The sequence below is a fragment of the Oreochromis niloticus genome, linkage group LG18 (genome assembly GCF_001858045.2).
Source record: "Oreochromis niloticus isolate F11D_XX linkage group LG18, O_niloticus_UMD_NMBU, whole genome shotgun sequence".
Classification (NCBI taxonomy): Eukaryota; Metazoa; Chordata; class Actinopteri; order Cichliformes; family Cichlidae; genus Oreochromis; species Oreochromis niloticus.
This window is the reverse complement of record NC_031982.2, coordinates 16,453,426-16,477,189: the sequence shown is the minus strand read 5'-3', so window position 1 is coordinate 16,477,189 and position 23,764 is coordinate 16,453,426. Positions and strand designations below refer to the sequence as shown.

General features: G+C 42.2%; 1 protein-coding gene across 2 annotated transcripts in view; it reads right to left on the bottom strand.

The window, feature by feature from the left end:
* pbx1a (pre-B-cell leukemia homeobox 1a) overlaps positions 1-18,259 on the bottom strand; it is a 51,590-nt gene extending 33,331 nt beyond the window's left edge. Inside the window, exons 1-2 of one of the 2 annotated variants that reach the window (XM_003438131.5) lie at positions 17,577-18,259; positions 16,700-16,773 (exon numbers count right to left, since the gene is read on the bottom strand). In XM_003438131.5, coding sequence (XP_003438179.1) covers positions 16,700-16,773; positions 17,577-17,761 — 259 coding nt within the window. In that variant the 5' untranslated portion in view covers positions 17,762-18,259. The remainder of the gene's footprint in view (positions 1-16,699; positions 16,774-17,576) is intronic. The other variant, XM_005476325.4, reaches the window with a different exon arrangement.
* Between the last annotated feature and the right edge of the window lie 5,505 nt (positions 18,260-23,764).

Here is a 23,764-nt window from a genome sequence, read left to right as displayed (position 1 = left end):
AAAAGCTTATGGCATTCATATGGATACTAAGAGGATGAATGTTGGTGACAATGTAAGTGTCTGAATGTAAAGGCAGGAGAAACATCACTCATGATCCCTTCCTTTCACAGACTGAGGGGCTGACTGCAAATGCACTCTCGCTCTCTGTCTTTCTCCACCTCTCCTCTTATCTGCTTTTCCCACCATCCCCCCGCTCCCACCTCCACATCCAGCGAGCTCCTGCGCCTTTATCCAACTCCTGCACCTTTAAGGCCTCCAGACTCCAGAGGAATGAGCATTTTAACACCACCATTAAGGTCAGGGCCTAAATTATTGATCTGCCACCTCTATCAGCATAACGGTCACGTAGCCAGTATCACAATCTAACCCTCGGCCAGCTCGCTGCAGCTACCTCAATTAGAGAGAGATTCTCATTACAAAGAGAGACGGCGAAAGTGAGAGAGAGCGAGGGAGAGAGGGAGAGGAGAAATAAAAAGAGAGAGAGAGAGAGAGAGAGAGGTCCATTTCGGATGATGAAAAAAGGGGACAGAGAGCATTCTTTACACCCACCCTCCTCCTCCTCCTCCTCCTGCCCCCAGTCCACCTCCTCCTTCCCCTTGAAGTCTCCCATCATCTCCCCAGACAAGACCCAAAGATGACAGGTCTTATCCTCACCAAAATGCGGGCGATAAGGCAGCTGTAAAAGAATAATAAAAGAATAATGCATGGAGGATGAAAGAGGAAGGCAGACAGGGAGTGAGGCGGAGAGAGAAAGAGAGAGAGGGAGGCAGTCCAGGGAGGGGGCAGCAACATAAATAAAGATGCGGCACTGTAGGGCTGGATCTCCTAATGAATTCGGAAGGTCCTGGATCAATAACATCAGCACGCTGACGACACATCACAAATGCCAAAGGAGCCGTCCGCTTTAAGCGGCGCCTGAAGAAAAACAGACGTTTACTGCGTGCCACTTCTTCGCAAAAATGACCGAGAGCGTCGGAAATCGTTGAAAACCCCTCTTTTAAAAACAAGCCGAAGTCGTGAAGTGTATGTTTGTGCGCGATGCTGCTGCAAGGAGCATCAGGAAGCAGGAAGCAGCTTTGATGCTTGGTAATGGGGATGATTTCCACCTAGGAGATGCGGTTGATAGTGGCCGTGCTATCAGTGCCATTAGTAATGCTGATGACAGATGGTTTCTTTGTCTCTATTCAGATTTATTTTCACAGCTGTCAGAGGAAAAAAAAAAACACACTGAGTACATCATTACCCAGAGCAAATAGCCTGAAATGAAACAATCCCTGACATGACGGTCAAAATGTCTGCTGATCTGTGAGGGGGGGGGGATAAAAACTGGAGTATATGTTAGAAAGTGTTATGGCAAAGAGTCTCTTAAAAATGGATCAAAGCAGAAGTTGAGGTCGGTCTTGAAAACGTGCCCTCTCTCCCCATTCGCTCATACACAATCATGGCCTAATGGCATTCCATTAACATAATTGCCAACATAACTAGTGTTCCGTGTCTGAGAGCCGTTCCCCAACTATACAGGGGGAAAAAAACAGATACAGAAAGATGAGAGGAGATGAAATTGAGCCAAACTGGGACCATCCCCAAAAACATATTGTGGGTGTTCAAGCTGGAATCGCCTCCTCCTCACCCGCTTTTCAAAGCTACAGCGCTTTGTGGAGACCCCCTGGGAAGACTCTGGCATCTCAAGGAATGTGATGCCAGTGTGTTTGTGTGTGTGTGTTAGAGAAAATTTTTTTGTATGCAGCACAGATAGCGGGTGAAAGAGCAGAGAGCTTCCTTCACATGTTGGTAGCTGCCTCTGCGTTCAAAGATTGGGCCCCGACGCACGCTTCACACCAAACACAACCTGCCAGGCGAAATGAAATTCCCATTATTTTTAATTAATCCCTAATTAAAATATATTACTCCACAGATTCCACAAATCTCTCTTAATATGCAAATGTGGCCAATTCAAGGATATTTACATGTCATTAATTAAGGCAAGCACATTCTCTTAGTCTAATGAGCTGTGGCCTGGGTCTGCCAAGGAAAACTAAACACTGGGCTCAGGAGTGAGTAAGCACAGCCACGGGGGGATGCCGAGTCTCTGTTGAGTCAGGACTATCAAACACTAATGCCGGGGTGAAGTAGACAACAGCTCTGCTTGGGCTCACAGGAAAAAATTCCACCCTGAAATGCTCTGACATCATTAAAAACTGCTACCGGTGACGGAGCTTACATCTCTGTGCTTTTTTTTTTAACAGCTGGCGTGTGATCTTCTCAATCCTGAGCATAACTGGCCAAACGCAGCAGCTGTAACATCAAACTGATGCACTTCAGCAGAGCTCTTTGGTTGCTATATGCTACAACTTCATGTACTTACATCTGCTGAAAGTACGGCTTAAACAAATAACAGCCTTTCAGCGCCGGTGAACAATCTTATGTTACTCTTTGATTTTGTTTCAGCTCCTTACTGAGGCCGTCTCTTTTTACGGCTACGTCAAAGTCTGGATTTTATCATCATGGCGTAGTTTTTCTGGGGTTTTTTTTTTTTTTTTGCATTTTTTGGAAACTTTAAGATCTTGAACTAAATTTAAAGGTGTGAATTGGAACAGTGTTTGGATGCATATTAAATTACTACTCTGAGATACAACCCCATTCCCAAAACACTGGGAATGCCCCATAACACAGGACAGTATACATGTTTACCACTGTGAACTATGTGAATTGGCATTGTCTTGATGATATAAGCAACACCTTCCCTGCTCCAAACACATATTTATGTAAGTCAGCATTAATAATACCTCCACATATAAGTTACCCTCACCCTCTGCACCAATGCACTTGTGTTATCATCACCACAGATGTTCACTTTCAGCATTTGGGATGTTGTATTTAAATACAGGTCACAAATAATTAGACAATCACTGAATTCTTTCTTTAAATGGCAACCTGTCTGCGGTGTACTGCCTCTCTCCCAGTGACATCCGAGACAGGCTGCAGCCCACCCATCCCCCCTTCCCACGCCTCTGAATTGGATAAGCAGGAAAGGAAATGGATGGATAGATGGATGGATCCCTGGCACATCTACTGTATGTCACTCGAGTTTTGAAACCATGCTCTTGCTGCACTGCATGTCAGCAATTTGACACCTTCACTGTTTACTCTGTATTCAGGATTTCAGAAACTGAAGTATTTACAGCACAAATACTGTGTAACACATGTCCTTCAAGTTTTGCCCCTCAGAATAAAAAACAAAAAAACTGCCATGAAGCAATCTGAGATGTTTAGAAAAAAAAATGGAAAAATATTCACAAGTCACTGAAATATGCAACAAGGACACGCTTCCTCATTACAGGCCTCATAAAAAAATGAAATCACCTGCACCTTGACCAGAAACAACTGAAATTACACTAATGCTAATGATCCCGTAAGGTAACGTATTCAAATGCTTGAAGGGCAGACCTTATCCAAGGCCGATACTCTCATCAAACATCATAAACATTTATACAAAAATAATAAATGATAACATGCATACACAAATGAGTGAATACTCAATCAGCAAATATCAATTAACAATAATAATTACTGCAACTGGATAACAAGCTCACATTCTGGAAACAGCTTTTATTGCTCATGTAAATACAACCCCTAAACACCCACCACCCTGCAAACACATGGCCCCCTTTTTTTGTGCTTCTGAGACGTCAAAGCCAATTGTCCATTAGTAGTTTAAAGTCAGCCCTCGGGGACCTCCTAACTGCATCGAAGCCCCAATCAACAAGTCACTGGTGTGATATGTATTTATAAAGTAAATATCCAAGCTTATTGGATTCTTTCTTTGACCACCTCTCCATCAGGTCATTTTGCCGAATGTAGTTGTTTTCGACTCTTGCCTGCTTTTACAAAAATGTCATTTCATACTTTTGTGTTATTTTACTTATTTTACTTCCACTGCACACCAGTGCATGAGTAGCATCAATCCCAACACCAGCTTCTTAATAATTAAAGCGAATATGTGTAGTGTATCCAACCATTTCTCCAGTTGTTACACGGATACTTTTCATGAATATCATGTTGTATGAGGTGATTTGAAGGAGAGTGAGGAAATGAGCTGGGGTAAGATGTACCTTGCTCATCTCCTTGTTCTCCCCTTTTCCAGCTGCTCTAATTTGACACCTTGAGCTGGGGGAGGGCGGGGGCGATGACGGTGGGGCGGTGGGCAGGGTTAACTAGGTGGGGGAGTGCAAAGACACAGCGGAATTCATTAAGAATAGCAACCCGTCTCTCCCCTCAACCTCCCTCTGACGGTAATGATATCCGAGGTTAGCAGAGAGCACACCAGCCAGAAGATGGGAGGAGAAACAAAGACAGAAAGAGGGAGAAACCGAGAGAGTGGGGAGCTCCGGAAAATTAGAAAGACCTCAAATACATCTATTGCCAGTGGAACAAGTTCATGGTTCAGCTCGTACATCGGGCACTTGCACTGAACCATCTCACTGAGGACCCTGTTTGCCTGGTTGCTTCTGAGTGTATTTCTGCATCCTGTTAACATTCACACGAAATGAAAGAGGTTTCAAAAACTGCTATTTTGCCTCTGACAGTCCTAATGCACTATGATGACATACCAACAACCGACTGCAGACCTTCGAAAAACCCATTTACGCCACACTTTGTAGGTTGGATGGAGTGCAATCAGACCTTTTCAACATTGTGATTACCACGTACTGGCACAGTAATCTGTGGCTGAGGAATTGGCTGGCTAATGGCAGTTTCACATCAGCCATCTATAGGGACCTTGCAGACAGGTAAAGTGGTAGTTGCAAGATATTGAAATGGCCAGTGCCACCTGGGATGAAAGGCCTTTAAAAAAAGTATTAAGAACTTATTTTTTTCCCCCCCACTAGAAGCAGAGGCACTGAGTGTAAGACGAGCAGCTTTATCTCTGCAGTGACTTAAAACATCAAACACCTCGCTTTCCCTCACAGCCACCGAAGCTGCAGCTTGATTTTAGAGCTGGAGGGGAAAATGATTGAGGGGTGAGAGGGAAAAAAAAAGTTTCAAAGCTGAGCTGAAATCCTCGCTGAAACACTGTCCCGAGACCTTTCAAACACTCATTTCCATTTATCTAGCAGCGACATTTTTCATGACGTACTCTCTGGCAAACTATCTGACTCATAAATCCAATTCAAGCCTATTACTGGAGAACTTTTAAAGCTATCCTTCATTAATGTTAATGGGGTTTTTTAGTGGAGGCCAGTGGTGGTTAGGACTACATGGCTGCTTTCCCAAGCTTGTTTAACAGGCTCCAGACAGAGATGGATGCTTCTTGCAGTCCGATAGGCTCTCAAAGCCATCTATCACCCAGAGGACCCACCCACAGAGCTGGCGTTCCATAACAAAGGGCAGGCAGGAGAGCTCCTGATTGACAGCTTTATGCGTGTGGTGGCTAGTCAGACAGCAACGAGGAGACACGGTATCTGTTTGTGGCCTCAGCGCTGGCCCCCCTTTCTGAAAATGAGTTGTGAAGAACAGAACAAAATAATGAGTGAGCAGGGGAATCGATCAATATGCCGACACGCGAGATAAATGAGAGAATCAAACACACGCACACACACACAAAAAAAACCCATCCCTAATGCTGCTGAGTAGGTACAAAACTAATCAGGCAAATGAAGCTGCCTGAGCAACATAAACTGTGAATGGAGAGCAGTGTTAAGGCATAAACAGTTATTATCACAAAGATCATTACCCTTACACCTCCAGACTCACTAATTACCACGGTAAACAGCCATACTCTAAAAATGTATGGCTGGAGCATGCAGTAAAACGCGCTGCAACATGTAAATGCAGGTACGAGTCACAAATAAAGGGCTAACGTGCTGCTCAAAAACACTAAAATCTATAATAACATATATTTTAAAAAAAAGTTTTAAAAAAGCGCCAAGTGATTTGCTTCTGTCACAGCTGCAATCATTTTACGAGAGGCCACAGTAGCTCTCAGGGTGTATATATTCTCGAAGTGCAGACAAAAAAAAAAGGAAGGGGGTGGGGTGTTTCAGAAGAGACACACTAAATTTGGACAGTAAGTAGTATCACCCCGTCTGCGCGGTACACCGCACATTCGCAACGCCCCATTTAACCGCACACGGCGCTTCCCTCTACTGCCTTCATTTGCATACTTCAGCGGGGCCCTGACGGATGAAGACGGATGGGGCAAAATCAGCCTCACTGAAACAACTGTTTTATCAAGGTTAAACTATCCAAGAAGCTCTTAACCCCCACGCCTTTATCACACTACAGCTCTCCCAATATCAATCTATCAATATGATCTTATCGGGAGGGAGGTGGGAGAAGACGCTCTTCATAAACTCAAGTAATAGGAACATAAAGGAATTTTATGTGTTTAGGGGAGGAGACTGCTAAACATGGTGCTGAAGGACATCAATAAAATCCAATAAAACAGGCTCCAAGGTGGTGGCGGCAAAGCCAAATAAAAAATAATAGAAGAAGAGCTGCTCCCCTCAAGGCGTGAGAGGCATGCGCGGAGTCACAGGGTCGTCGCTTCATATCTTGTGAACGACTCGTGAAAGCATCGGCGAGAAAGCACTAAAATCCTCCTTTTACAACATGGCGTGGGGGAACCTGCACATGCTGTCATGTGGTCTGCCTCGGGGAAGTTTGAAAATAAATTATCCATGTATGCTCACTCACTGAAACTTATTCAATGAAGTGGTAATAAATGCATGTCTAATATTACTTGTCCTTGTGTCACGTGACCTAGTTTAACGTAAAACGAGAGGTCTTGTTAGTTTAAACTAACACAGTTTGCCTTCCTGTAAGGGAGACTTCACACAACAGCACAGGGCATGCCTGTTTGTATGTGTGCACATAGAAAGTAAGGAATTTCGAAAAGGTAGTCCATAAACCTTGGCATAATAATGCAAACAATGGGAGGATTCCTATACTTCTTCAAATGAAGTCAAGCTGACTACGCCCAGAGAGTGACATCAGAGCATCTACCCCTAACCTTCAGGCCTAACCGTACCTATATGGTAACTTAAGTGGTAATTAGACTTATACTGGAGGTTTTTGCTAGTTTTATGGCCTGTGACGTTTATTCGCACAGACGTGCAAGTTAATTTATCATGTCATTCTTTTTATCTTCATAGAGAGACAGCAACAAACGGCTGTTCACAAACACCAAACAAATGAATAATAAATACATACAGGTATTTTTCTTTTTGCAAAATACATTTTTATTGTATGAGATGCACAGTTTCAGTGTTTGATGAACACTTATTTACACGTTCATAACAACATATTATGGTGACCCCCAAAGTGCCACTGCACTGAAAAATGTTGAGGAAAAATTCAAAGAGCACACACATAATGTACGCGTAACGCCAACAACGTAGTGCAATGTCAACATAATATACATACGGATACACACAAAGTCAACAAGCTCATGTAATGTCAACAGCATGCACATGTAAAGTACACACAATATCAAAAATGTACACGTAATGTACATGCAACATCAATAAAGTACACGTATACGTAATGTTCCTGTAATTTTTTTTTAAATTTTCATTTAGCTTTTATTTATACAGGTATTCCCACTGAGACTTGCCTGTTTCAGGCAGGAACAATGTACAATTGAACCGGTTAAATGGGGGTGTACATGCCATGTCACCTTTCATTTTGAGATCAGCTACTCAATATACAATTTGTAAGGATTTGGATGTTTAAAAAAGCATTTTAAATGACTCCCAGAAGTTATATAAATGTCAATAATCCTAGTAACCAAGGTAGTTTATATACTAAGTTTCATAAATTTAATGTACACGTTATGTCACTTTTCATTTTGAGATTAGCTATTACACATAATATATTTGTAAGGATTTGAATGTTTATGATTTTAAATATTTCCTAAACAATATCATATGTCGTAAACTATAAGTATATAGTTTATATCCTTCATTTTATCCAGAATAATTGCATCTAGGAGGAGTTAGTGAACATACATACACTGAGATCATCAATGCTAAAATACTAAAACCACTAAAGGCCAATAAAAACTACAAAAGACCATTGAAAGCCAGCAAGTCTTCATCTTAAAAGCACCAACAAAGAGCAAACCTTTGATTGTAATTGGAAAGCTAGTCCAGCAATTTTGGGCTGCTGCTCCAACTTAAAGTCAGCCTTACCCACTAACCATGATGGTGGAACAGTTAAAAGGCAGTTCTTCTGAGGATATGAGAGACCCAGAAGGAGAGTAGAGACAGGGAAGATTTGAAATGTACCCAGGTGTCAACCCATTCAAATAAAAGGATCTTCAAATCAGTTCTGTATTTAACAGGTAGACGGTGCAGAGAAGACAGTGCAGGTGTGATTCTTTTCTCTTTTTCTGGTACCAGTTAGGAGTCCTGCACCAGCTGCAGGAATAAGATGTTTATGTTTGTTCCTCCATACTAAGTGCATGAACACCTGAAACTTTTGTAACCATGCCAAAAACAACCTTGCGGCATGATGGCATCCAGGGTGGCAGTATTGCCAAAACAACACAAAAGCATCACACTGGCAAACTGTCAAACAAAGATTAAAACGATATAAACCTTGCACAAGTTATGTTTCGATAGGCTCCAGCACAAGCACTTCTCAGGTGTTACTAGCACAGCGTTCACACCTTATGCAGCGTTAGATAGCCTGACATTCGGAGCATTAAGACGACTTTTATGGCCCAGAACAGCTGATGCAATTACAAACTGATACAGAAAATAACAAATTGCTAATAGCATAAAAATACCCATAAACCCGCATAAATATACACAAACCATAAGAGCAAACTACCTCCTAACTTTTGATATTTTGAAGGGTAAAAACTCCGTTAGGAGCGGCTCGGTAATAAATGAACAGAAGTATATAATTTGCTGATTATGCTCAAGTAGAAAAAAGAAAATGACAGCAATTAACATAATTTCAGTAGGAGTTAACTGTCCAGAACTAACATCGCCAAAGGCAAGCTGGCAGACAGAAGGCACAGTGGAAATCCACAGCTTTCACTCTTTGGGTAGGGGATACAGATTTTTTACTGTACAGGGAAGCAGCAAGGAGGCATCACCGCATTATCAATCCTCATGGCTGTTACTGCGAAAATTGGGTACGTATTTAACAAAACAGAAATTGGTTTGGTTAGTTTTCACACTGAAAACATATAATAGTCCAGTAACGAGGCAACGAATATCTACATGAAACAGACTAACATAAAACTTTGAGTCAAACCTGCTGACGATTGAGAAAATCGGCGCTGCTTCTAATGTAATTTGAATTTAACGAGAATTTATATGACACGAGTGGCATTAATGTATTTCTTTCTAACAAGGAAAAAATCTTTCCCTTTTTAAAAAAAATTCCTGCGTGTTGAGGTTTCCCTTTTTTGCTTGCCTCCTTCAGAAGCAGGCTTAAGGGCCCTTATCTTACTCTCAGAGATGGTATTTACACTGCCAGGTGGCTAGGCCAAGTGCTGACCTGTGCTAACATCCGTGCTCTCGCCCCACTGTGCTAAATGCTACCTGTGGTGTCACATTTGCCAAGGGAAGTGATCCAAAAACTGCAGGAACCCCGCGTCTCTATAGGCCCCGCGGAATTAGCAGCAACAATCCCCAGAGACAGCCTGCCTGCCTGTTTCTGCCCCTGCAACACACACTGTGACACGCGCGCAGAAATAGTACATACCGCACACCACACTGAAGATTGCCAGCAAGAGACTGTTTGATTTTGCAGCCACAAAAACAACTCTTTGTGTGGCTAAATTTATCATCGCTCTCCGCCACAGTATTTGTGTCTTTCTCTACAGTTCAATATCTCTTCTCTGCTTTTCTGTGTGTGTGCATGTGTGTGCGTCTGCATTGTTCTTTGTCTGCGCCTTTCCTTCCAGCGAAGGTGCCGAGGTTACCAAGGCTCATCTGTGGCCCCTTTTGTCTCTCACGGCACAGGCGAGGTTTATTAACATAAATTAGAATAGCTCACCGAGAGAGTACCTTGTCGCTATGCGTTACCCACGGCAACCTCTCCTCCACTCTCAATCCACCTGAGCATGTGCGTGTGTGCACGGTTGTGTGCGAGTGTTTGTGTGTGACATAAAGAGAGAGAAAGACAGAGAGAGAGAAAGAGAGCACACACTCCCCTGCATCTAAATGTGAAACTCTGAAATGAGGGAGACACATCCACACCCATCTCTCCCCTGTCCTGATTAAAATAAATGGTGCTATCTGCACTGCATGACTCACTACACCATGGCATTACTATCAGTAATTGAAACATCCAATCACTACTGAGCCATCAGCCTCACTGCTCTCCCCCATCTGACTTTGTGGCACCTGATTGAACGTCACACTGTATGGGAAGTAACACAATATATGCCCACGAGTTTATCCGAAGAAATGTTGAGGAGAGACACGAGAGTACCGCATCGAATAGCTGTGTGTGGATGTACAGTACATATTTAAATGTGTGTGTGTGTGTGTGTGTGAACCACTCAGCATCCTAAGCAGATATCTAGTGAGAGTCAGGCAGCCTCATTGATTGGTGTTGATTCCATCTGGGCAGCGAGCAGCGACTGACAGTGGATCTAAGCCGCTGCGAAAGGCAACCATTAATCTTGGTCCTGTTTAAGCAGCATGTATTAATTTGTGTCATTTTTACTAAGTCAGCCAGGGAAGAGTGCTTGCCATTTTATGTTTGACTGTTCATCGAAGTCAGGGGGGTCCTTTGTACGACCCCAGCATGCTGCCAACACGCCACTTACATCTTAGTGGCAGGGTGCCAGGAAAACACACCTCCATCAAGAAATCTGAATATGTTATAACTTACATTTTTTGGCACAAGAAAATATATGAAATGTATTTAAAAAAGGCCAAAAAAAACAGTATAATTCAAAGGTAGGAGTGTATAGTTAGAGCCCCATGAACATATCAATAATAAGATCTGCAGGTGTTTCAAAGCCAACAGTATGAGGATATATGCGTTTGCCAGTCACGCTGCGTGAAGCAATTCCATGAGACTGTGGAAAATCCAATCAAATCCAAACAGCACCAATAAGAAAAACAATGGCTGAGGCAATTGCAGTTGCAATAATGTCACCAGAGCTGTTTTGTAGACACTAAAAGCTGCTCTAGAGACAAACATCTGATAAAAAAGAAACTCCACTCTGCCATAGAGCAAATTTCCTCTCTAAAGCAATTTTATATTCGATAAGTGGGAAGGCATTCTTAGCGTAATGGATCTGAATATGATCTCTGTCAGAAAACTAAGAACACAGTCTCGAATAAAAGCCCGGCGTGCAGAATGGTCAGCGCTGCTGCATCAGATAACCAGACTGAAAAGTGCAGGACACAAACTATAGAAAGAGACGCAATGAATTCATTGGATAGGTGAGCCGATAGCTCCGTCTTTCTGTCCCTCTTGTCCTTTCAGCGAAGGTGAAGCAAACAGACGTGGACACCAGTTTAACTTGTGACTACGTAAAGAGGACAAAAGCAGTGGAAAGGTAAACACACATTATCGTTGTTTTTGTGTGCTAAAGAGGGCGAGAGGTCTGTAAAAATAAGGAGCGCAAGCAAACATAGAACAAGCCCGGCAACATACCTATATACGTTCTGACACACAGACACACACCCTTCCCATACATCGACACACAGAATATGACCATTCTACAGCCAGATCTGTTATCACGGCTAATTACTACTCCCACCTCACATATACAGGGCTGTAATTAGCCTCTTAAAACATGATTAACATGTCTCAATTAAGCCAGTCAACATTTGCATAATATATTAGCTGTCCTAATTGCAAGTGAGTTTATATCAGAGGACAGGAAACAGCAAAAATACTTGCTGTTGCCCCTGAAGTGAATATGTAGTGAGCATAAATATGAATATAGAGGAAATGCCAGTGAATAAAAGGGAGTCCGGTCTATTTACGTATGCCATAATTCACTTCAAAAGCAAAGATAAACTGACAGTCAGCACATCCCCTCTCCGACTATACTTATAAAAATATACTACATGTTTATTATTATTCACTTAGACGAACATTTCTGGTAAGTAGAGGAAGAGTTTTCCGATAAATGCATAAATCAAAGCCAGGCAATATTTTTCTCGGGAAAACTTCGCACACATTTTGAAGTTATTTATTTGAAGTTATTTATGAGAGAACAGGCAGAGTCCTGTTCAGCCTTATTTCCGTGGAAACTAAAACATGGGGGGATAAACTGCTGCTTCGGCACTTCCAAGCCGGGGACAGATATACAGTCTCCCAGCTAGCGCGGGGAAACCAAGGACATAGCCATTAGTTTCAGGACAGCGCCACATTGGAGACTAATGCCTCCATCTGTCACTGGAGATGAGAGGAGGGTAACAAAGAGAGGCAACACTAACCCCTGAACTCATCATGGACAGCCATGTCAATTAAATACTGAAAAACTGCAGGACTGGGAGCCATAGTGACCAGTTTATCCACGGCTGAATTGAGCCCAACCAGTACCTCTGCCAGTGTTTAACGCTAACGTTACAGAAAACGGTAATTTAACATTATCACCGCGCAGCTTTGGGTTTATTTCAGTCAAGCAAAGCAGATCTGACACCACTTATTTGATTAGTAATTAGTGAACAGTCAAAGTCATGGTCCATGATGCTCAATACTGCTATTTACTGCTATACTGATGTTACTAAATATGATCACTTATTCGTTTCACTCATTTATTTAAGCAAAATGCCAACTCTTGTTGGCTTCACCTTCTGCATTAAGAAGCTTTGCTGTTTTTCATGGTAAATAATACATATTTTCAACTGCTGATCAAACAAAACAAAACATCTGGATATGCTGCTTTATCCCATCTGGGTTTTGCAGTGATGGCATTGGACAAATATCTCATCTATTGGGGACTGACTGAGTCTACTGCTCAGTATTACACTTTTTTTTTCAGTGCTCTGCTTCCTTAATTAAAAGCTTGGTAAATGGCAACACAAGTCGGTGCCTCCTTTTTCCTGCAAAGAGATGCTGATGGAGATTCTCATTGGTATGATTACCAAGCTAATGCTAAGTATGCTACCAGCTGCTACTCATCTCACCTTACAGGTCGTGCACCCTGACTGAGTTTTCCCCACTTGTTTGGTCATTTACAGGCTGCAGCGTGTCCTCGTCTACCTGTTTTGTTTCAATCCATTAGACTGTCCTTGTCTTTTTTTTTTAGTTTAAAACAAAAACAATCCCAAATAATCTGAATTACACATTGGCAGTCACCAGCTGTTGGGTTGTTAGAGACTATTTGGACCAGCCCGTATTATTGGTTAAACTATCATATAGTTTCTAACAACTATAACTGACAACATATACAACAAAAAATCAGCTTTTCTGCAATACAAAATATTAGCTTCATAATAAAAGAAATGAGGAAACTTTGAAGTTTACCCCAAACTGCCATAAGTTACAGATTTTCTCTCGCTTAATAAACTACTCTGAAAACAGTGTTATGCTACCAAAATGAAGTACAAATAATAACCTGAAAATAAGTCGCTGTGCACCCACCTTTACCTGACATATTTTACAAAAGCAGGCACAACACATTTATATAGCAAGACAAAAATCAAGTGCTTACATCATTTTCTAATAAGTTTATAAATTCACCAGATAACAGAACGTGAACCCTTTTTTCTTTATTACTCATCTCCAATGTAACTATCCTTTGCTCATACCGAGGCTCATTAGCTTTAACCACTTTACCTTTGTTAGCTTCTTTAAAATAACCATCTTCAGCTGGGTGAAGGGGGGATTTAAGTGTCTGATTAAAGTTTGTTATCACTAGAGTTTTTCTGATTGTCCCCCCAAAGTGTACACGCCACTTTTTGCCTGTGCCACTGTGCACAAGTTGAACATGCAACGAATCAGGTCTGGGCTGAGAATACTGAAAATCTGTGCCTGGCCGCTTGATCTGTGCATCTCTACTATCAAAGAGTACTCTTGAGCCATCAAAACAAAAGCCACCATCTTGACACTGAAAGAACAACATTTGCCCGAGAGTTCATGACACCTCCAAAGTGACCAGATCAACACCACTGTGAATATCTAAATTGTGTGTACACGTCCAATTAGTGGCGCATGCATGGGTGGGGTTGGGAGCGGAGGGTGGCACTTAGCGGGATGGACTGATTCAGCAGGTCTCCAGCTTTGATAAGTTCAAGCGGTGTAATGCATTATCCGTCTGATCACATTAGTCATGCAGGAGCTCGCCATCTGACCTGAGCCTGCATGGAAGTAATGTGAGGCTGCTGACAAGAGTGGCCTGACGAAACGGTCGCAGGCCCGCAGATAGACAGGGAGAGTGAGAGAGGGAGCGCGTAGGCCTGAAATCTGACACCCAGAAACACTGACTTGGTGTCTGGCTTCTCTTACTTAGTCAACCTGTACGTGCCAGCTTCGCTCGCCGTAATGGTTCCACACAAACAAAGACGCTCTCCAGTTCTCTTCACAGGATGTGAAGCAAGCACAGGAAAACAAATTCTAAGTGCTCTCAGGAACTGCAGAAACAATGATGATAGTTTAAAAAAAGAAAAAAGTCGAGAGGGGCCAGGAGACGGGCCAAACAACCCCGGCGACGAAAGGAACGACTGTAAGTCGTAACACGAGTCTCTGCCGCTGCTTTTCCATCGGCCAGCGTGTGAACCTGAGCTTGTTTAAGCTTGCTAAATACTCTAAAGCTGTGACACGGGAACGACCCCTGCGCAAATAAACAGGGAGTGGGGGTGTGTGAGGTCATCAGTTAAGGCCTGCTATTGGCATGTGCTCCCGCCTTGTTTGTCAGCTGCTTGCCAATGGACACCTCACTGCTGTAATGTCCCATATTGCTGCTGTCAACGCTCACACCACAAAGAAGAGGCGCGTACAACACACACACACACACACGTGAACATGCAGCACCTATAGATGACGTAAAGAAGAAGGGAAAAAAAAGACTCCCTCTCTTCAGTTAAAGGTCGAGGAGAAAGGGTTGCTTCAAATCTGAGCTGCTGTACTCATCGCCCCTTGCTCGCTCGTCTTCTCGCAGACACTCTCACTGCAACAGTGTAAAAAGCAGGGAGAAGCTGACTCTTTATAAAGAATATAAAAAAGGCCTGACAAATTACAGGCTGTACTCCGCTCGCATACACTGCACTCAGCACATTTGGCTGTAAATGCCATGGTGAAGGTTTGAGTCATTTTCTCTGTCACTGCAGTGAAAGGATTTTCAGTTTCGTCTGCACAAACCTCCTATGGGCGAAGATGAGCCGCGGCTCAGCTCTTCAAACGCAGACAGGGACGACACAGAGAGGCAGCCATTCACTCTTGATTCCCTCACAAATTGCTTGGGTTATTCTTAACGTTTTATACGTTGTTCTGTCGCCATCAAAACAATGTAGCTATTTAGAGCTCGCTGATTTGTGGTTTGGGAGAAATGTTCCTCAGCCACACTTTAAGTAAAAATAACTGATCCGATGCATTAAAAAAAAAGGGAGAGTGAGAGAGAGAAAATGTAATCCACATTGAATTGAATTATGTTCCTTTTCCAAACTTGGTGCTAAGCAGAGGGGAGGGCAATTTGCAGTCTGGGGGGAGCCTCTCTCGTCAGAAGCCCTGTGAAATCCTGGTTGCCAAGAACGGTGGGAAGAGAGGAGAGGCAGGGGGGAAAAGCCAGGAAAAGGTCCAAGTCACTTTGTTCTTCTTTTTGGAAACGAACTCTGGTTGAACCCAGGGAGACGCCAGACAGTTTACAAAGAGCCAGGCATTACTCTCTCACTTTTCCAAGCCTTGCAATTTAGAAACAGGGCCCCAGCCTGCTATAGCTTCTTCCTCATGGGCTTCATGTTTTAAATGTGACGAAAATCAAGTGTCTACACGTTCCCTCTGTATTTTCTTTTTTTTTTTTTTGGGAGGGGGGGGGCTGTGCCAAACTCTGACTCATAAGAGTGAAGCTTCAGTGAACAACAGTTCATGTTAAATTAATGAAAACGGCATTGCCTCCATACAGCACAAGCCCCGTGTTTATTCTCAGCTGTCTGCATGGCTGCGACGCGACAACCGAGCAGCCAAAGTGACAAGGCTCTCTCAATAATCTCAGACAGCTTCAAAGTTGTGTTCACAGATAAGGTTATATTGGATCTTTTGTTTTATTTCCTCCCCTTCAAAAGCAGCGCTCTGCCACATCCCTCAGAGAATAGTCACAGGCTTTCATCATGTGAGGAGCTCTCCTTTTAATCTGCTGTTAAGAGAGTAATAATTCACACATTCCTTTTCATGACTTTGACCCGGGCTGCGAACATAAACAGAAAATCCCCCTGACCTGTCTCTGCATGTAAAACAGCTCACTTCAGCAAACACCATCAAACTCGGCCAAGGAAAACAGACAAGAGAGGAGCGAGACAGAAAGAAAGAAAGCCCGGCCCCAAAGAGGCCCAAATATCCAATGAGAGCGAGCTATCCAGTGTCAGTGAGGTTTGTGAAAGAAAACATGATGTAAATACATATTTACTGGTTTGGGAGAGTCAAGTCTAGATAACCGTGACCTCTGCTTTTCTTTAAAAATGCTTCAACGATCAAAAGAAGACACCAAGAAAAAAAAGAAAGAAAAGAAAACAAGTGATGCTGACACACAAGGAACTGGCCATAAAAGTGACCTTACCTGTTTTCTCCTTTATTTCACACAAGACGTTGAAGAGAGCCGGTTTCATTCTGTGGCAGTTGAGTGCATGTTTTCTAAAAAAAACAAAAAAAACAAAAACAAAGGAGGGGTGGGGGGACAGGACACCACTTTCCAAATCAGTATTCAAACAAGTGGCAACACAACTGAACTTGCTGAAATCGCTGAAAGGTTACATTTTCTCAACATATCTCAGCTGATTGTACTTCAAAGCATGCAAATATATAAAACTTGCAGGAGCCAAAGCATGGGAAAAATTTATATTTGTTAAAAAAATATCAATCCATACTTTGTGGGTATAATTCTTTTGAAAATAATTTAAATGCACAATGCATGACTTCAAATCTTTGGAAAACACAGATTTATCCTATGCAGCATACAATAAAATTCACCCAGGTACTACAACATGCCTCAAATGCTTCCTATATGTATATTTTATTGCTAGTGCGGGCTATAGAAGGGGATCTGCAACATGTTATTACAGCATAGGATTACAATGTAAGCTCCTTTGTAACAAGGCAGAAGACTCTCACTTTGACTCAGGTGCCTCAGTGCTCCACAGCTAAAACACACCCCTGTGTCAATCTCATATAGCCACGCAATCATTTACAGTTTCGATATATTACCTAAAAAAAATGACAGAAAAGTTTTTGCAAAGAATTTACCACGAATCGTGACAAGTTTTTAGGGTCTTTCTTTCGCTTTCGCGCAGTCACGGCACTTCGGTGGGCGTAATTGCTTTCATTTAGAGGCAGTCTTGATCCAAACCACAATGTTATGATCTCTCCCCCCCACCCCCTCTCCATCCCAAATATTTCCGTTTTCACGTTAATAAATAAAGTGTTTTGTGAAGCCTCACCTCGCCTGTGCTTCGTCTAAGCTTTGGTCTGTGATGGTCATTATTTGCTGTAATATGTCTCCGATGTCCTGCTTTCTTCCCTCTCCGTCCGTCCCTGCCGTGCCATCCTGCATATGCTGCGCCAGGCCGGGGTGTCCGGCCATGCCTACCCCGTGGGAGTGCATCAGCCGAGGCTGCTCGTCCATCCTTGACCACGGTCCCTGCTGCCTCCACTCCAACTTTTAAAATTTTAATATCAAGAGGGGAAGGGGGGAAAAAAGAAAGAAGAGAAAATATCCTCGGAAATTCCTCTGGATTCCTCGGTGTCTCTCTCCCAGCCCACTCCTCCTTTTTCCTTGGTAAGCTTTTCTAGATTTGGGAGGAGGGAGACTGACAAACCCTCTCTCTCGCTTTCTCTCGGTCTCTCTCCCAGCTGGTTTAGGTGAAATCTGATCTGAATCGCTGCTTTAGGCTTTGGCCACTCCTGCACCGCTACTGTAGGGAAGGAAAAAAAAACCAGGATTGAACATTAAAGGCTCCTAATGTGATTAAAAGTGGAGCGCGTTGTGCTCCTCTTATGAAACCTCCGATAGACTCGAGAGCTTGATGCGCCAAAACGCGCTAAAGACTCAACTTGCCTTTGAAGGTTTTGGATACAAAGTACCACCAACTGTTATTGTTTCGCTTATGTCTGGTAACTGACTCATAATCAGAGTGTGGATGAAAAGCCTCCGCCCCTCGAGCCACGATTGGAGAAGAAGAAGCGCGCAAGTCCCACCTCGGTCCTCTCCGAAAACGTCAATCATCTTGCTCGGGAAGGTGGGACACTGTAATAAACATAAAGAGATGTGACCGGACCGGGTGGCAATACAGTGATGGATCGAGGGTGCATATGTAGCCTAATAAATAATTGTGAGTGGCAGTGGAGCTCTGACCCAACAGGACAGCATGGTGGTGCTCGGAAAAGACACTCTGTCATCCGGACTATATATTTTCCTGCTGAATATTTACACCCGTGTAATCAGTCAAAGGAACAATAAATCAAGATGAATTTATTAGAGCACAGAGCAGTTTGTGGAAAGCGTTTTACAAGTCTTGAGTTGGAATATTGGACCACAAGAGTCGTAACAGAAAGCGGTCTAACTAGCAGCCTTCCTCCTTTGGAATCCAACCTACTTGTGAGGGCAATAAGAGCTAATGTTATATAATAACGATTACTCCAACCATCAGTTACCCAATAACAGAAAATAAATCTCATAAAATATCTGCATAATTGATTAAAAGGAAATGTAATCATTTTTCATATCAGTTTACAGCTGTTGGGGAGTAATACTGCTGGCCAAAATTTATTTTTTTATAATCTAAAACAGCCTAAGTTTATTGAGATGGACTTTTGAGACCTAACGTTTGGCATTTTGGTCAGATTTGTGTTTTTATGGTTGTTTTTCGAAACCAGATATCATATTTGGACAATCTGTGGGAGATGTTAGTTCAAAGGGTTCACATGGATTTTAAATAGAAAGCTGACTTTGAGTACCACAAAGTTTTTGTTATTATTTTTTTAATGCAAAACTGGAAAAAAAAAAAAAAAGGAGAGCCCCCAACTGTTCAAGTATAGAATAGATTAAAAGTGATTTGCTGAAAGCTGGGAGCTAGTGGACATTACAGGCTTTTGCTATGTAGGCAGTTCAGTATTTCCCACTCTTTCCTGTGTTGGTCAGTGGTATCCTTCATTCCTACTGGTAGCTGCTTCACCCACCTGCTGTTATGACTAGTTTAACTTGGTACCTGCGCACTTCATATTGCTAAAGGTTATTTTGCCCATCCTCAGTTAGTCCAGAACGTAGGCTGCTACCAAATGAACCAGCCCAGCTTTCTGTCATTGGATTTCCATTTTAAATCCAATTAAAAATTGTATTAATTAAAAATAAAGCCCTGCATGGCGAGCTCCCTGCTGAGTTGTTATTCAAGCAGTTGAAGTCTCTTATCATCTGATCAGGGTCCATCTGTGTTGCACACACAGTCCAGAGGATGTAGCATCCAAACAGCCCATCAGGACACTGAATCTGTAGTTTGTTTTAAACAGCTGCCAAAAACTCAGTTTAGCTTTCTCAAAACCTCAAAAGTTCACACAAAATGTATGCATGTAGGTCGTGTACCAACAAATGCCCTTATGTTTGACCGTGTTTGTAGGTTGGGTGCTTAGATGTGTCTTCATCCGAACACTTTGTAACTTTGTGTTTTGAAAAATGCGAGGGCTTGTTGAATAAAATGTGTAGAATAAAATGTTTTACACGTGTGAAAAAATGCAAAAATGTAGATTGATACTTACACAAATACACTGAGAGCTGAAAACCTGTAATTTTACTCATATTTATTTAATTACTGTTTACAACCACAACTCAGCCACTCAAATGCGCCCCTCAAGTCACAAATTCACAAATTTGCACACTTTGACTTTTGCAGCACCTCTTGTGGTAAATGTACTGTAAAACTATTACTGTTATTTTGCCTGTCATCGTTATGAGTTACTAAACTTAACTGACATTCCTGGTGTCAGGTGGAAAATTACAGATAGTTTCTTATTTATTTATTTATAGTCTTTTATTTAGCGATTAAAGAAGAGAGTTTAAAAAATCACTATGAAGTTGACACAGCAAATGAAACTATCAATAGAATTTTTCTTTTCTTTAAATGTGTTTATTTATTTTTTTCAGCTCAACTTTGCCATTTGAAGCCTGTGTGGATAGATTCACCTTTGAAGTGAGCCTCAAGTGGCCATTTGGTGAACTGGACTTTTTTGGCACCAACGCACGCACTGGCTTCATTTTGTTTTTAGCGGCATCACGTACAAAACCTCGCAAAATTTAAGACAAATACCTGCTGCTGAGAGAACTTTGGCTCTTTGCAAGGCTGCTGCATAGATAGCATGCTAACACTAAACTAGCAAAGAACCCAGAGCAATTTTAAAGCTGAGTGTATGCCGACCCCAGCCCCGCAGCCCGAGCCTGAACTTCGACAGGTAACAAAAGCAGTAAAGAGCAGTCATGTTTGTAGCCTCCATTTCTATCCGTGCATGTTTCTAAAGTAGAATCACCGTGGCTTTTTTCATCTTTGTTTTGCGTTGTCGGCTTTGTGTTCATACCTAAATACTAAAAGAAAGATTATATGTGTGTCATCATTAAGACAGGGATTTGTATTGGTGTGTGTGGGACTGTAGCCTATAGATTTATATTGTTATGAGACAATATTTCAGGTCGTTTTACGGAGTGACGAGAAAGTAATGTAACGAGTAGTGTAACAAATTACTCTGGTGAGTAATGTAATGTGTAATACATACTTTTCTTGAGTAACAAGTTCAACATTGGGAGCCGGTACAGTAGGAATGAAGAAGAGCAGATGCAATTAAAAAAAGGGCACTGTATCTACTTTGTCGTATTTACTTTTTGACTGTGACAGCTATTTTCTGACATATCATAGACCAAATGATTCATCAAGAAATGAATCAGATGATTAGTACATCATCAAAATAATTTAGCTGCTGCCTTGCAATAATATTTCTCCCATTAACGCCTGAAAAATCGAAATTGTAACGTGGATAAACTGCAGTTCTGTGCCTCGGAGTGTGGTCTGTTCTTTTCTTTTTTTTTTTACTGGCCGGACAGAAATCGATCAGTCAGTTTTCTCATTACGTGCTGAATAGGGAGGTAGAGTAGTAATTGTCACAAGGGGCAGGGTGAGGTTGAGGGTAGTGGTGGTGATAATGTCTGACACTCAGGAGCTGCAAAGACTGCACAGCACAGCCCTGAAATGGAAGTCTCCAGTCCAGCAGCCATTCGGCTTTATTTTATTCCCTATTTAACTGTGTCATAACGTTGGAGGGGGCCTCATATTTATCTTGTAAATCTTCTGAAGGGAGATGGTGGTTCAGCTGCAATCGTGCATGCTTTAAAGTGAGAGAAAAAAAACCATTTAGGAGTCAAGACAATTAATATTCTTTTCCTTATATTTTTTACTCCATCATTCAGCTAATATAAAACCGCAGTGTCAGGTTGGTTCTTCAAATCCCAATCTGTGTCAACCCCCCACTCATCAGTCTCCTAAGTTCTGATTTACAAATCAAGGCAGCATTGATTAGCGTGAAATATGATCGAAAGAGCTCATTCTGTTCACTCTAAATTCAAATTTATTCCACTGTAAGCCAATAGACAAAAATGACCTTACTGCTCGGATGCCGTTAGGAAAGTAAACTCTGAATAGAATAAATAAGACCTCATTTGTGGCTCTGATTGCTGTATTGAGATAAAGCAGCATTTTCAGCCTTAATGAAAGAGAAGAAGAAGGGGAAAAAAATCATCTGACACTGCATATTTTTCCTCCATTAAAACCAAATGTGTTGTTGCAGCATTAATATTCTCATAAAAAGTAGAGTTTGATTATAATTGCAGATGAATTTTGATGTAAAAATGTTCTTATAAACAGTCAGTGTTTTTCTGCAGAAGTTGCAGAGTTGTTTTTCGGAGACTAAAAATGCTAAGGAGTTCGATATTCCCAACAGAAATGTAAACTAGTTGAATTTGTTGGCGAGGCTGCTCTGATGAATGGAAGAAGACAGATCGTACCAAAGATTATAATGCATCCGGGACTGGAACTTAACTACGGCATGAACGATAAATAAAAATAAACAGTCGCGTAACATTTTAGAAACTCCCGTTACCTCTTGAAGCATCCAAAAAAAAAACCCACAAAACTTTATGTACTTTAAAAACCTGATAATGTGTAATAAACCATATATAACATGGCTAAAAATGCTACAGTGGGTAATTTAGTGGATTACACGCTTCCAGATATATTTGCCAAATCACGATATTTCGAGCTTCATAACAAACCGATGCTGACTCCACAGCACATATTCTCTTATCTGGACCAGGGTCAAACAGCTCCTCCTGGAGAGAGAGCTGCGGGTCAGGGCAGGGTAAGTTATGTATGAGCTAGGAACACGGCGCGGGAAAGCAGCAACTGCATGGCACAGGAAGTAACCTTGATGAAAAATTCAGTTGTTTGCAGCTCCTGGCGTCCCTCAGGCATGAATAAAGTGAGGCCCAGACAGAGAGAAAAGACCTGGGCTCAGCTTGAAACTACTCACCAACCCACTGCTGAGGAACACACACACACACACACTCGGCTAGCATTAGGAGATGGGCACGAATTAAACTTTAATCACGCCTCAAATAGATTAAGCGACAGGAGCCGAGTCAGCATTTCCAAGCCCCTGCTCTGCTTCAGTTGACCATCCTCCTCTGAACTCCTACTAAATTAAATACCCACCCGTTCCAGTTTCTTTGCACCTCAGATTAACGATTAAGGAAATTAAATACTTAAACCAGGAGTCGACAACAAAAGCTGCTCATGGTTAATGTAATATTATACATGAATCCTCTGAATAAACGGCTTCTGTTTCTTGGATTTCCACTGCACATGAAGAGGAAGAAAAAAAAATAGATGCGTAAGGATGGAGATGCTTTTGAACCCAGCAGCAATCTCTTGCATCTTGTAGTCAGTGATCATTTTTACTGTGGAAAAAGCCGGATGTGTTTTTGTGCAGCTGAGGCTGGGTCAGGGTGAAGAATGACTGATATGAAGGGGTTGACCTGTCACATAGCATTTGACTTACTATCCTTGGAACAGGATAAAAGGGGAGCCAAATGTCAAGTGATACAAGTGACGCATCCTCAAACGCACATATCCGCACACAGAGAGGGATTTGGAGATGAATGGTTTATAATAAAAAAAACCCAAAACCCACCAGCGATTCTGTGGATGGCATGTAAAAGCAGTAAGATTATCATTTTCATGAAAATAATAGTCACCGGTGGCACTCGCAGTGCATGTCAGCCACAGGATTTCCATGCCCTTTTTTTTTTCCCTGAGTGTGTCTGTTCTTGCTGTAGGGCCCCTGTAAGCCCTTAGACCTCTTGGCAAAGCGTGGGTTGTGCCTGGTGGGGGGAGATGTGACGGATGCCGGAGCCACGGAGCCTGCTAGCTACTCTGTGAATTTTCCCAGACTCATTTGCATTCATAAAGAGCCTACTCCTTGTCACAGAGTGTTTTCTTTTTTAGAATGCCTCCAAAAAATCCCGTGCGACTCTTGGTGGGAGTGCGCCGGGAAAATCCGACTGTCAAAGACGACAAGACGAATGAATCCCTCT